The sequence below is a fragment of the Saccoglossus kowalevskii genome, chromosome 11 (assembly GCF_978046115.1).
Source record: "Saccoglossus kowalevskii chromosome 11, keSacKowa6.1, whole genome shotgun sequence".
Classification (NCBI taxonomy): domain Eukaryota; kingdom Metazoa; phylum Hemichordata; class Enteropneusta; family Harrimaniidae; genus Saccoglossus; species Saccoglossus kowalevskii.
The window spans coordinates 10,715,781-10,730,412 of NC_140651.1; the positions used below are offsets into that span (position 1 = coordinate 10,715,781).

Below are 14,632 nucleotides of genomic sequence, written 5' to 3' on the forward strand. Positions count from 1 at the left end.
AAACAAGTACATGCATATTTTCATTGGAAACTTGTTCTTTTAATTAAAGCAAGAGAGGTCATCACCTGGGCATGCGTGGAAATTGAGTCCCAAGCGACGATAACATGCTCTAAAAACCCAAAGGCTCATGGGTAGACGCTTGTTAGTAAACAGTGTCATGCTATGGCCATCCGACGCTTTCAATTTTTACACAAGCAAGGACCAGGCTTCTAGCCAGCCATCTGTCTGTCATTTTAGACAGGTACTCCACAAATTCCATTTGACAGGTAAACCTGTCTTTTTAGTAAGTTTCCTATAATATCAAAATAACCATAAATATTCAACAATATGGCTGCAGACCAGCAACTGCTATTTTTTATTTCGATATAAAGTTTCAAGAAAAGCACCAACCCTGGCACGGACTTTTTCAAATTTGGACAAAGTTCACATTTACATGCCTAGATGAGTAGATCACATAAACAATAGCATTTTAAAAGTTTGGTTGAAACCAATTCCAAGCACATGTCTAATTATAACTAAACCTATCTAATCACAGTAGCATATCAGTGGATGACAAGATACACATGTAACAAATTTTCTTAAAAATAGAAAAACAAAATATTTTTTTTTTATCTGGGCACAGAAAAAAAAAATACAGAAAAGCTTTCCAAACACCAAGAGATTTTCTCCATTAGGTGATCATTGCTTGAGCAAACGTATCCAGGTTTCTGTACATTACAGAGTGATTTTAAAGTTTTACTTTTGTAAAGTGGAAAATAGCATATCCCGATTCATACATATTAATTTATTATACATTAATATATTTGTCTTCGTGCAGGTTGTAAACTGCTATGCAGAGAGTAAATCAGTGCAGTTGTATTCATATGCAGAGTGTCAAGACAACCGTACATAACAAGACTTGTGTGATAATAGCGGTAACAATGGGAGGAATGATCTGGGTTAGTTTCAAACTGACGTGTGCGATGATGAGAAGAAATATCCCATTATTTTCTGACCTTGCATATCCTGTTTGTACCCTATTTCAGAAAACATGAATGAAATACATCATAAAAAATACAATACAGTTACCGTAGCGTGTTTACATTTGTGCAAAATATATACTTTATATAATGCTTAAATAGTTATTGATGTGTGTACTAGCATGGAATTTCACTACAACAAAAAATTAACTTTGAACATTTCCACACTGTCAATATTTTCAGTCTCTTTTCTTACTTTCAAAAATTCTAATGAAATAGGCAATCCAGCATGCAAAGTATAAAATGCGTTATTTCGGTTTCTCGCTATATTAGTATTTCTCTGAATGATGTTATCAGTTGATGTGAGAAATCTTTCATATTCGTTGAAGAGAAAACATTCATGACCTGCGTTTTTAAAGTTCTTCTCGCATTCCTCATCTTCAAGTGTTCCTATCTGATGTTTCAAGCTAAAGTTATTTTCATATTGTTGAACATGTAGAGGCTCGTCCTCAGTATTATGATGCGTTTGTACATGTCGTTTGAATGTACATGATCGAATAAAGCTCTTCTGACATTGTAAGCATTGGAATGGCTTCTTACCAGTATGTGTTACCATGTGCTTTTTTAGTTGACTTGACCAGCTAAAACTCATCTTACACAGCTGACAATGATGAGGTTTCACACCAGTATGTACTCGCATATGTTGTTTTAATGTATGCGATCGAATAAAGCTTTTCTGACATTGTAAGCACTGAAATGGATTCTTACCAGTATGTGTTACCATGTGCTCTTTTAATTGACTTGACCAGCTAAAACTCATCTTGCACAGCTGACAATGATGAGGTTTATCACCAGTATGTACTCGCATATGTTGTTTTAATGTATGCGATCGATTAAAGCTCTTCTGACATTGTAAGCACTGAAATGGATTCTTACCAGTATGTGTTACCATGTGCTCTTTTAGTTGACTTGACCAGCTAAAACTCATCTTGCACAGCTGACAATGATGAGGTTTATCACCAGTATGTACTCGCATATGTTGTTTTAATGTATGCAATCTAATAAAACACTTCTGACATTCTTGGCAATGAAATGGTTTATCTCTAGTATGTGATGTCATGTGTTCCTTCAGCAGACTTGGCCAGCTAAAACTCTTTTCACACTGTTGGCATTGAAAAGGTGTATCACCTGTGTGCAATCGCATGTGCTGGCCTAGTTGACCTGACTCTCTGAATCTCCTCTCACATAGCTGGCAATGAAAGGGTTTTTCACCTGTATGTGTTCGCATGTGTTGTTTTAGCTGATCCGACCTGCTAAAACTCTTCTTGCACTGTTGGCATTGAAAAGGTTTATCACCTGTGTGCAATTGCATGTGCTGGCCTAGTTGACCTGACTGCCTGAATCTCCTCTCACATAGCTGGCAATGAAAAGGTTTTTCACCTGTATGTGTTCGCATGTGCTGTTTTAGCTGACTTGGCAAACAAAACCTCTTGTCACATAATTGGCAATGAAATGGTGTATCACCGGTATGTGTTCGCATGTGCATTTTTAAACCACTTAACCAGCTAAATCTCTTCTCGCATAGCTGGCAATTAAAAAGTTTTTCTCCTTTATGTCTTTGTATGTGATTTTTTAGATGACTTGGTCTGGCAAAACTCTTTCCACATTGCTGGCAATGAAAAGCTTTTACGCCTTTATGTATTTGCATATGTTGTTTTAGATAACCTGGCAAGCTGAATCTCATTTCACATAGCGGGCAATGAAAAGGTCGATCACCTGTATCTTGTGGGCGTGATACAGTGGTTAGCATATTTTCCATGTTTGATCCCTGCAGACTACGGCTTCATTCTCTCATAAAAACTGGCGCTTTCACTGTAATTCTTGTTGGGTTCTTTGCTTGTTGATCTAAGTAATCAATAAATGAATTAGTGTTTCTCTAGAATGCTTGAACACTTGTACAGCTATATTTCGTACCATTGAATATTTATCCTTTAGCTAAAACTACTCTTGACTGTTTTAATCAATGTACCAATCTATTCCATCACATGTTGATACAATTAACGGGTTGTGAAGGAGTTCTATTCTTGATACAGACTTTCATCACCATCTCTATTGGCTTGTACGATTAGATCAATACGACTTTAACATCATAAACCTTCACATCATTTCTCTGGCTCGGTTTGTTTAAATTTTTCTTACAGTTCAAATTATTTTGCCTGATCCTGTAAAAAAATACACAAGTGTCCAATAAGTAAACAAGTCATTGTCAATGACGCGTCCCTGTTCCGTTCATATTTGAGTGACATATACATTCAAAGCAGATCATGACCGAAATGCACCTGCATATGTACAACACATTGTACTAAATCTGAACAAAATCCATCCATGCATGACTGAGATCTATTTGTGACATGATGTACCATGTGTGTGTCAAGTTTGAACTTGATCAATCCAGACATGTCTTGGATACAGATTCTTTAAAACAAAATGGCCGCCAGTCGACCATTTCGAACTTGATCCGGGAAAAAAAAATGATGAGCATCAAGGTCCTATTATATTTAATGTATGTACCAAATTTGAACAAAATCCGTCCATGCATAACTGAGATCCGGGTTCGGAATGGTGAAAATGTGCGATTTCAATGCATTTTCGACCTTAAAGAGGTCGCCATTTGGCTATCGTTAATGAAATCATGAAACAAATGCACATACATATTTGTGACATGATGTACCTTGTGTGTGTGAAGTTTGAACTTGATCAATCCAGACATGTCTCTGATACGGATCCAGAACTGAATTCTTTAAAACAAAATGGCCGCCAGTCGGCCATTTCGAACTTGATCCGGAAAAAAAAATAACGTGCATCAAGGTCCTATTATGTTTAATGTATGTACCAAATTTGAACAAAATCCGTCCATGCATAACTGAGATCCGGGTCCGGAATGGTGAAAATGTGCGATTTCAATGCATTTTCGGCACACACACGCCTGACAGAATGATGTAGTTTTTCACTTCCCCCGATGATTTTTTGGCGGTACCAATCAAATTGCAGGAACGTCAGATAGTGACAGCTACCAAAGAGTAGCCATTCACAGCAGAGTTTATTTCTGCCCAATGTTTATCATCTTGTTGTGAGTTTTGCTAACAATGCAAACATGGCTTTTGGTGTTGAAATAAATATTCATTGAAACTCATTGCAAAAAGGCGTGAACATTGTGAATTCGCAGTTCACTTTTGTATTGATCTTGCAGAGGAAACATGCACTATTCTGTCAGGCGTTATTAATAGGGTCTGATGTTGTTTGGCCAGCAAGGGCACCACTCACGCCTACATGTCAAGCCTGTCCTGACCTAGCCTGATCCTGATTTTATTGTTGAGTGTTGTAAACCTGATTTTTTCCCTAAGCCAATTGGGCTGCTCCTGGCATCAATGTCCAAAGACTGTCCCTATATGTTCGAGGTGGGGTGTAGTTGGGGCATAGGTATGTTATCATTGACATACATACATACACGATGTATAAGTAAATGGCCGTGTGGTTGAAACTGGGTCATGGCGTGACAGTGAGGAAGACATCATTAAACACTCACAAAATCACAATAAAACGGGGAAGTGGTTGTATATTACGGCGTAGCCAACATGGGAAATGAAAAATCGCCCAATACAAACGACATGGGTTCGAATCCCACTACATACACACTCACCGGAACAGAAGCAATCAGAAACCAGCAATCGTTTTGGCTTTCCCGTTCAATTCATCGGAACATTGAAGTAGTTAACAAAATGAACACCACTCAACGACCAACGTTGTGGCGTGGTAAACAAGCGTGCCATCGAGATAAAACAAAATTAGCTTGAAAAGGCAGTGGGTTCGAGTCCCTCTCAGAGCTAACGTAAAAACGTAAATCAAATAAACTAAAATCCCTCAAACCGTAACAGGTAAACAAAGAACGTCGCGAAAAATAATAAACCCCACGTAACTCCACCACGCAAAACTGAATGAATAAATAATAATAAAATAACTTGCGTCTTAAAAACTGGAAGACGCGTAATTTGTCCAACAGTTTCCAGATTGTGACAAGAGATAAACAAGACCCAAGTCAAGGTAAGTTTTGTTAAAGTGTCGGTGGCGTTCCCTATATTACGAAAACAATTCAGGCAACAGACGAATATCTTCTGTGGTATTGTGGAATTTATACTGTGTCTGCGGAATTGTTGATTGAGGGTCAGCAGTTAACATTTTGTTAGAAAGTTTCACAATTAAATCAAATATCCAATGATACCAGTATATTTATTTCATTATTTTAACAACTTGCAATGGTGTAAGTTGACCAAACACGAGTTCTTACACCTAAATAAGTATCAAATATTTGTCCACACATTTATTCTATCAATTTAACAACCTTGTAGAGGTGGAAATTAATTAAACGACAGGTAATTACTCACAAATATATGGTCAATATTTGTCCACACATTTATTCAATTTAACAACTTGTAATTGTGAGAATTAATCAAACGCGACTTGTCTACACCAAAATAAATTTCAAATATTTGTCCACACATTTATTTTCACAATTTAACAACTTGTAATGGTGGGAATTAATCAAACGTGACTTGTTTACATCAAAATAAGTATTAAATATTTGTTGAGACATTTATTCTCTCAATTTAACAACTTGTAATTGTGGGAATTAATCAAACGCGACTTGTCTACACCAAAATAAGTTTCAAATATTTTTCCACTCATTTATTTTCACAATTTAACAATTTGTAATGGTGGAACACAGTCCCTCTAACCCCGGTCTAGAAACGGTCATTGTATTAGGTGTGAATTGGTCTCCTTCCCTGGCAAAGGCGCATTGCGGGTGTGGGCAAAGCATTGTCACGTGATCAGTACGTGATTTGACATCGTCCGAGTTATGTATTTTTTTTACAACTTAGTTGTTTATTATAGAATTCGTACTTTTTCACATAATTTTTTAATCAGGATATCTGTATAAGGTCATATTTTAGCCGGCGAGTAGTTCTTTAATTCATCTATTTTACCAGCAACGACACATTTTCGCAACAAATTTTCATACCTTTACCCAGATATTTGTCGTTTTTGATTTTGGGGTGATTGAAATTAACTCAATTTTATTTACCATACTTCTCGGCGCGAAACCAATATTTGTCTTCGATTTTGACATTTTATAATCGAAACATATCATTAAAAATTGGTGGGCTGATTTGTTATTTGTCACACCGCATTTTATTAATGTTAAATTGAGCGACTTTTATGGATGCTTTTTAGATCGTAAATGCAAATGGCGACGTTTTGAAATGGCAATGTACTCAATTCTGTGCTAAAAAAATCATTTATATACAAACATTGAAGCATTGTTATATACTTTTACATAGAATAAAGTCATTAGTTGTTGTACAGTTGACTTGAACTGTTATGAACCCCCCAAGAATCAGAAATATCACAGGTTTTTCGATCGACTACATTAACATGAACGACGCCATTTTGACAAGAATTTTTTAGCGATGTCAGCATGTTGGCACGCGAAGTTTTTTCCTTATTAAAACGAGAACATTAACATAATTCCCGATATTAATCTTTGAATTGCAGGAACTGGATGTTTATGAGTTGGTAGGTTGGTGGTGATGCGTATCAGGGTTCAAAAAACCCAAATTTCATAGTGATAATTTTGTTTACATGTTTGTTTACGTTTTGGTTGCCCGAATTTGAAGTCAAAGTGAAGTCATACAATGAGGTATCGCTTTGCATGAGGGTAACTTTTGAAGGTATTGTAATCTGTCTGACTTCCTGACTCCCTCGGCCCGCGTGTGAACGGTTTGTTTACCCGCACTGCGGTTCGAGACAAAAGAACGCTAGTCGTTTCCAGACCGGGGATAGAGGGACTGTGGGTGGAAGTTAATTAAACGTGACTTGCCTACACCAAAATAAGTCTCAAATATATGTCCATACTTGTTTAAGCAGTTGACATCAATGCAACTTAACTGCAGACAGTGTACAACAGAGTATCAGTATTGAGCTACAATTATTAACAGGAACATGTCTTGGCATTAGGGTTAGGGTGAAGTCAGGTATGAGCAACGGAATTATTAACAGGAACGTGTCTTGGCATTAGGGTTAGGGTCAGGTCATGTATGGGCAACGGAATTATTAACAGGAACATGTCTTGGCATTAGGGTTAGGGTTAGGTCAGGTATGGGCAACGGAATTATTAACAGGAACGTGTCTTGGCATTAGGGTTAGGTCAGGTATGGGCAACGGAATTATTAACAGGAACGTGTCTTGGCATTAGGGTTAGGTCAGGTATGGGCAACGGAATTATTAACAGGAACGTGTCTTGGCATTAGGGTTAGGTCAGGTCAGGTATGGGCAACGGAATTATTAATAGGAACATGTCTTGGCATTAGGGTTAGGTCAGGTATGGGCAACGGAATTATTAACAGGAACGTGTCTTGGCATTAGGGTTAGGTCAGGTATGGGCAACGGAATTATTAACAGGAACGTGTCTTGGCATTAGGGTTAGGTCAGGTATGGGCAACTGAATTATTAATAGGAACATGTCTTGGCATTAGGGTTAGGTCAGGTCAGGTATGGACAACGGAATTATTAACAGGAACGTGTCTTGGCATTAGGGTTAGGGTCGGGTCAGGTATGGGCAACGAATTTATTAACAGGAACATGTCTTGGCATTAGGGTTAGGGTCGGGTCAGGTATGGGCAACGGAATTATTAACAGGAACGTGTCTTGGCATTAGGGTTAGGGTCGGGTCATGTATGGGCAACGGAATTATTAACAGGAACGTGTCTTGGCATTAGGGTTAGGGTCGGGTCATGTATGGGCAACGGAATTATTAACAGGAACGTGTCTTGGCATTAGGGTTAGGGTCAGGTCAGGTATGGGCAACGAATTTATTAACAGGAACATGTCTTGGCATTAGGGTTAGGGTCGGGTCATGTATGGGCAACGTAATTATTAACAGGAACGTGTCTTGGCATTAGGGTTAGGGTCAGGTCAGGTATGGGCAACGAATTTATTAACAGGAACATGTCTTGGCATTAGGGTTAGGGTCGGGTCAGGTATGGGCAACGGAATTATTAACAGGAACGTGTCTTGGCATTAGGGTTAGGGTCGGGTCATGTATGGGCAACGGAATTATTAACAGGAACGTGTCTTGGCATTAGGGTTAGGGTCAGGTCAGGTATGGACAACTGAATTATTAATAGGAACATGTCTTGGCATTAGGGTTAGGGTCAGGTCAGGTATGGGCAACTGAATTATTAATAGGAACATGTCTTGGCATTAGGGTTAGGGTCAGGTCAGGTATGGGCAATGGAATTATTAACAGGAACATGTCTTGGCATTAGGGTTAGGGTCGGGTCAGGTATGGGCAACGGAATTATTAACAGGAACATGTCTTGGCATTAGGGTTAGGGTCGGGTCAGGTATGGGCAACGGAATTATTAACAGGAACATGTCTTGGCATTAGGGTTAGGGTCGGGTCAGGTATGGGCAACGGAATTATTAACAGGAACGTGTCTTGGCATTAGGGTTAGGGTCAGGTCAGGTATGGACAACTGAATTATTAATAGGAACATGTCTTGGCATTAGGGTCAGGTCAGGTCAGGTATGGGCAACGGAATTATTAACAGGAACATGTCTTGGCATTAGGGTTAGGGTCGGGTCAGGTATGGGCAACGGAATTATTAACAGGAACTTGTCTTGGCATTAGGGTTAGGGTCGGGTCAGGTATGGGCAACGGAATTATTAACAGGAACGTGTCTTGGCATTAGGGTTAGGGTCGGGTCAGGTATGGGCAACGGAATTATTAACAGGAACATGTCTTGGCATTAGGGTTAGGGTCGGGTCAGGTATGGACAACGGAATTATTAACAGGAACGTGTCTTGGCATTAGGGTTAGGGTCGGGTCATGTATGGGCAACGGAATTATTAACAGGAACGTGTCTTGGCATTAGGGTTAGGGTCAGGTCAGGTATGGGCAACGAATTTATTAACAGGAACATGTCTTGGCATTAGGGTTAGGGTCGGGTCATGTATGGGCAACGTAATTATTAACAGGAACGTGTCTTGGCATTAGGGTTAGGGTCAGGTCAGGTATGGGCAACGAATTTATTAACAGGAACATGTCTTGGCATTAGGGTTAGGGTCGGGTCAGGTATGGGCAACGGAATTATTAACAGGAACGTGTCTTGGCATTAGGGTTAGGGTCGGGTCATGTATGGGCAACGGAATTATTAACAGGAACGTGTCTTGGCATTAGGGTTAGGGTCAGGTCAGGTATGGACAACTGAATTATTAATAGGAACATGTCTTGGCATTAGGGTTAGGGTCAGGTCAGGTATGGGCAACTGAATTATTAATAGGAACATGTCTTGGCATTAGGGTTAGGGTCAGGTCAGGTATGGGCAATGGAATTATTAACAGGAACATGTCTTGGCATTAGGGTTAGGGTCGGGTCAGGTATGGGCAACGGAATTATTAACAGGAACATGTCTTGGCATTAGGGTTAGGGTCGGGTCAGGTATGGGCAACGGAATTATTAACAGGAACATGTCTTGGCATTAGGGTTAGGGTCGGGTCAGGTATGGGCAACGGAATTATTAACAGGAACGTGTCTTGGCATTAGGGTTAGGGTCAGGTCAGGTATGGACAACTGAATTATTAATAGGAACATGTCTTGGCATTAGGGTCAGGTCAGGTCAGGTATGGGCAACGGAATTATTAACAGGAACATGTCTTGGCATTAGGGTTAGGGTCGGGTCAGGTATGGGCAACGGAATTATTAACAGGAACTTGTCTTGGCATTAGGGTTAGGGTCGGGTCAGGTATGGGCAACGGAATTATTAACAGGAACGTGTCTTGGCATTAGGGTTAGGGTCGGGTCAGGTATGGGCAACGGAATTATTAACAGGAACATGTCTTGGCATTAGGGTTAGGGTCGGGTCAGGTATGGACAACGGAATTATTAACAGGAACGTGTCTTGGCATTAGGGTTAGGGTCGGGTCATGTATGGGCAACGGAATTATTAACAGGAACGTGTCTTGGCATTAGGGTTAGGGTCAGGTCAGGTATGGACAACTGAATTATTAATAGGAACATGTCTTGGCATTAGGGTTAGGGTCAGGTCAGGTATGGGCAACGGAATTATTAACAGGAACGTGTCTTGGCATTAGGGTTAGGGTCGGGTCAGGTATGGGCAATGGAATTATTAACAGGAACGTGTCTTGGCATTAGGGTTAGGGTCAGGTCAGGTATGGACAACTGAATTATTAACAGGAACGTGTCTTGGCATTAGGGTTAGGGTCGGGTCAGGTATGGGCAACGGAATTATTAACAGGAACGTGTCTTGGCATTAGGGTTAGGGTCAGGTCAGGTATGGACAACGGAATTATTAACAGGAACGTGTCTTGGCATTAGGGTTAGGGTCGGGTCAGGTATGGGCAATGGAATTATTAACAGGAACATGTCTTGGCATTAGGGTTAGGGTCAGGTCAGGTATGGACAACTGAATTATTAACAGGAACGTGTCTTGGCATTAGGGTTAGGGTCAGGTCAGGTATGGACAACGGAATTATTAACAGGAACATGTCTTGGCATTAGGGTTAGGGTCAGGTCAGGTATGGACAACTGAATTATTAACAGGAACGTGTCTTGGCATTAGGGTTAGGGTCGGGTCAGGTATGGGCAATGGAATTATTAACAGGAACATGTCTTGGCATTAGGGTTAGGGTCAGGTCAGGTATGGACAACTGAATTATTAACAGGAACGTGTCTTGGCATTAGGGTTAGGGTCGGGTCAGGTATGGGCAATGGAATTATTAACAGGAACATGTCTTGGCATTAGGGTTAGGGTCAGGTCAGGTATGGACAACTGAATTATTAACAGGAACGTGTCTTGGCATTAGGGTTAGGGTCGGGTCAGGTATGGGCAACGCAAATGGAAAACACCAAATTGGAAAGATGTACACTAGTGATGTACACATAGTGATCAGAACTCAAAGATTGCTCAAAGATTGCAAGTTCGAATCACGGACTGGACACTCTATAAGACAAGATAAGAAAGACGTTAAAAACATAAACAGCAGCTTCAGTAATCAAGAACTCAAGAATACTACCTCGCATGGAAGCAAGTACGAACACAGATGACAGCTGACGGTCACATGCAACAACAGAAACGAAGATCATTGATCCAAATGGGTTCCAATCCTAAGGATTGCTAATTCCCCCTTTCTTACTCTTGCCCCCAAAATTAATATATCACCTCTTTTAGAGTGTATTGACCCACACATTAATGAATATTCAGAACTACTACGTCATGAATAAATTAGCATAATTTTTTAAAAATGTGCATAAAGTGTAGGTACGTCTTTTGGAGTCCTGCCCGGACAAACGCCATCGTGACTTCGAAGACGCTACCACAAATCAACCTACGATTATTTGCATATTTATGCTCAATTTATGGTTACTAGTAAAGTCATTCTCCTGTCATTCAACTCACCTGCTTTGAATTACTTCAAATCGAAACAGTACCTTGTCAACTTTTGAGCTACGACCACATACGACCAAAGAATACAAAATTCGCGATTGAAAGAAGCGCCCTCAACTGGTGACCCACACAACCGGTTTTTACTCTTTAGGTCTCATGCCACTAATTAACCAATGGCTGCTCGTAGCCCTCAATTTAAATGCCCAGCAAGAACCAATGAAATTTTTTAAATATTATTTTTCTCAGGTGCTCCCTGTTTGAGGGCGTAATCACCTGGGTCAGAGGTGAGACCAACATGTGGTCTTTTGTTTACTACTTAGCGGCTGTGTACCTGTGGGTTTATTCTGTGTGTTAATGGATGTTCTAATCTTGGTGTTTTTCCAGTGATTTCTCTTGGTGCAATCCAAATACAGTAGGTGTGTCTTGTTTACCTGAGATTTGCAAGAGTTTGAGCTGGCCAACATGTTAGTTTTTTTCATATGGTTGATTACTGGCATGTTGATTTCCCATTTTTGAGCCATATTTTCAACTTTCTTCGTCATTTTCATATAGCAATCTCGTCATATGTTAACATTGTCGTCTATGGAAATTCAATTAGTGGTATGAGCCCTTTACACAGCCGGTTCGCTGGTTCCCGGCGTCCTTTGCGAATGGCAGGTAGGTACGCCATGACACTTGAGGAACCAGCCAATCGGCAGAGTGGAGTGGTTTATCTCAACAAAGACTCAGATCGGTGTTGAGAGGGCGCCAACCTCAGTGCAGCATCATATCAAGGCCAATCGTTTCAAAACAGGGGTTTGGAGGATTGTGTTTTTCAAATATTTTTCTACTTATATGCTACAATTCATGATTTTATTCAATTGTAATATTGTGTTTGAATAATATTAGTTTTACATTTTTGGAAACAAATCTATATTTAGCATGAATTTTAGGGTTGTTCTCCTTCCCAGGATATTGGATATTCAGGAAATTTGGATAAAATTTTTATGCAAATTAAAATCATGTATTTCTACCGGGTATTTTATTGTTTGATTTATTGTTTATTGTCTTTTAGGCCACAGGCCCATATGACTATACATAACAAAAAAAACAAAAGAATACACAAGCACTGGAGAATGTACAGAAATTGTAAAATACATATATATATATAACAAAATTATTATACCGATAGTAACGAAAACTCCCTTCTAAGGTTGAATGCTTTATGTAGAAATTTACCAAGATTACGTAGTACCTTTGCTGATTTTGAGCGCATTAGACTGTAATATTTTTCTGGATTGGGAAGATGCCAAAAATACTCAGGAATTAACTGTTTTCGCATAGAGTGAAATAATGGGCAAATAAGAACAAAATGGTATTCGTCCTCTACATTAGATAAACAAAACTCGCATATTCTTTCATCAATTTCCAACCCTGTATAGCGCCCCTCTTCAATGCGCAATCTATGACTAGAACAGCGAATACGTGCTAGAGCATGTCTGTGTTTAGCCTCTGTGACTACAAAAAGATATCTTTCTGGTTCAAGCATGGTTTTAAAATTACAATATGACCTTAGTTTGGCAGTGCAACATATTTCACTGTACCAATCCTGCCTATGAATATCAATTACCCGCTGCTTGAACTGTACCAAGAACAGGTTTACATCCCCCACGCCCTGGGATATCCAAACCATACCAAAGCCGTACATATGAAGTATATTTTTAATTTCAGTGGCCCATGATGTCCTTCCATTTTTATCTATTTTATACATTAGTCTGTAAGCATGCTTTACAACCCTCCCTTCAGGAAGTTCTGTGACTCGTAACCAGTATTTTATACATTTTAACAAGGAGTTTACAAAAATGGGTAACCGCCCACATTCCCCAAGTACGGCTTCAGTACATGTTTTGTCACCAACCCCAAGAAAATGTTTACAAAATTTCAACTGTACTCTTTCAGCCTGAATATATTGCTTAAACCCCCAAATTTCTGCCCCGTACAAAAGAATTGGTAAAATTAAAGCATCGAATAGTCTGAAATAAACATCATAATTAAGTATTTCTACCGGGTATTTTAAATACCCTGTGTGTTTTTAATTTATTACCATTGTTTTAATTCTTTAATTTGGACTATTATTCGGATGTTCCTTCCATGACTGAATTTATTCATTTATTAATTTTGTTTTTAACACATTTTGAGTTTCCTATGCTATTTATGTTATGACAATTCACTGTATTTGTGCCAGAATGACCTAAGATTTATGAATATGTTTTGTCCAATGTGAGTTCTGTGATTCTGATTCAAGTGCACACTTGTAAGCAGCGTAATTGAAGCGCCACAGCCACTACGCATCGTCCTGTTCAATGTGGGACTCATAGCAACGTATACAACGCGTGAAAAATACATTGTTTGTTTATACCATGACGAAATTCGAACACGCGTTGCACGACCACAGTGCCAGTTTCAGTATTTAATTTGAACAATTATTGCCAAGTGCCGGTGTCGCTTATGGGGTGCCGTTCAGTTTGTGCTTTTATTTATATAGCGATTTTTAAGTATTTAAACCTATTATAAAACAATAACATGTAAAAATTTGTAATTTTCCGTTATTAATAAATATTGATAATTCAAATCAATTAAATATAAATAACCAGTTAACGTAATGGTTTAGTTTATAAATAATCCGATTCGCTATATAAATAAATGCACAAACGGCATCTCATAGTCACTGGTTACATGTTTTTTCCAAATTATTATTGTCATTAGCTAATTCATTGGCCAAAATTTCACAGTATGAAAGAAATGAGTTGTCAATTAAGGGTATATCATCTCACTTACACACCGATACCGGCTCAGTGTTTGCCAATCACGGTGCAAGCAGCCAATCAGCAATAGCGTTACAGTCGGTGATTTCCCGAAATAATAAAATACAAATCATGGTGTTACTGGCAACAGTCAGGATTATATATATATATATACAAACATCAATAGCAAATTATTTACCGCAAATGATAGTTTCATTGTTAACAGTCTCGGAAAATTTGTTCATCAAATTATAATGTCTAACAATATCTAAATTTTACTTTTGTTTCTTATTACTTGTACTACTAATATTTTTTTTTTTTATTTCTTTGCTCACTTATTGTTTTATTTGTTATTGATGTTTGTTAC

The 14,632-nt window shown here is 38.9% G+C and overlaps 1 protein-coding gene across 1 annotated transcript; it reads right to left on the bottom strand.

The window, feature by feature from the left end:
• Positions 1–318: 318 nt before the first annotated feature.
• LOC100369161 (uncharacterized) lies at positions 319–12,038 on the bottom strand. The gene is made up of 2 exons (XM_085505744.1): positions 11,495–12,038; positions 319–3,181 (listed from the first exon to the last, which is right to left on the bottom strand). Exon 2 carries the CDS (start codon positions 2,776–2,778, stop codon positions 1,153–1,155), a length of 1,626 nt encoding a protein of 541 aa, XP_085361870.1. The 5' UTR covers positions 2,779–3,181; positions 11,495–12,038; the 3' UTR covers positions 319–1,152.
• Positions 12,039–14,632: the final 2,594 nt, after the last annotated feature.

Excerpts from the sequence above, each read along its gene's own strand:
- LOC100369161 (XM_085505744.1), bottom strand. The coding sequence starts at position 2,778 with ATGGAAAATATGCTAACCACTGTATCACGCCCACAAGATACAGGTGAT.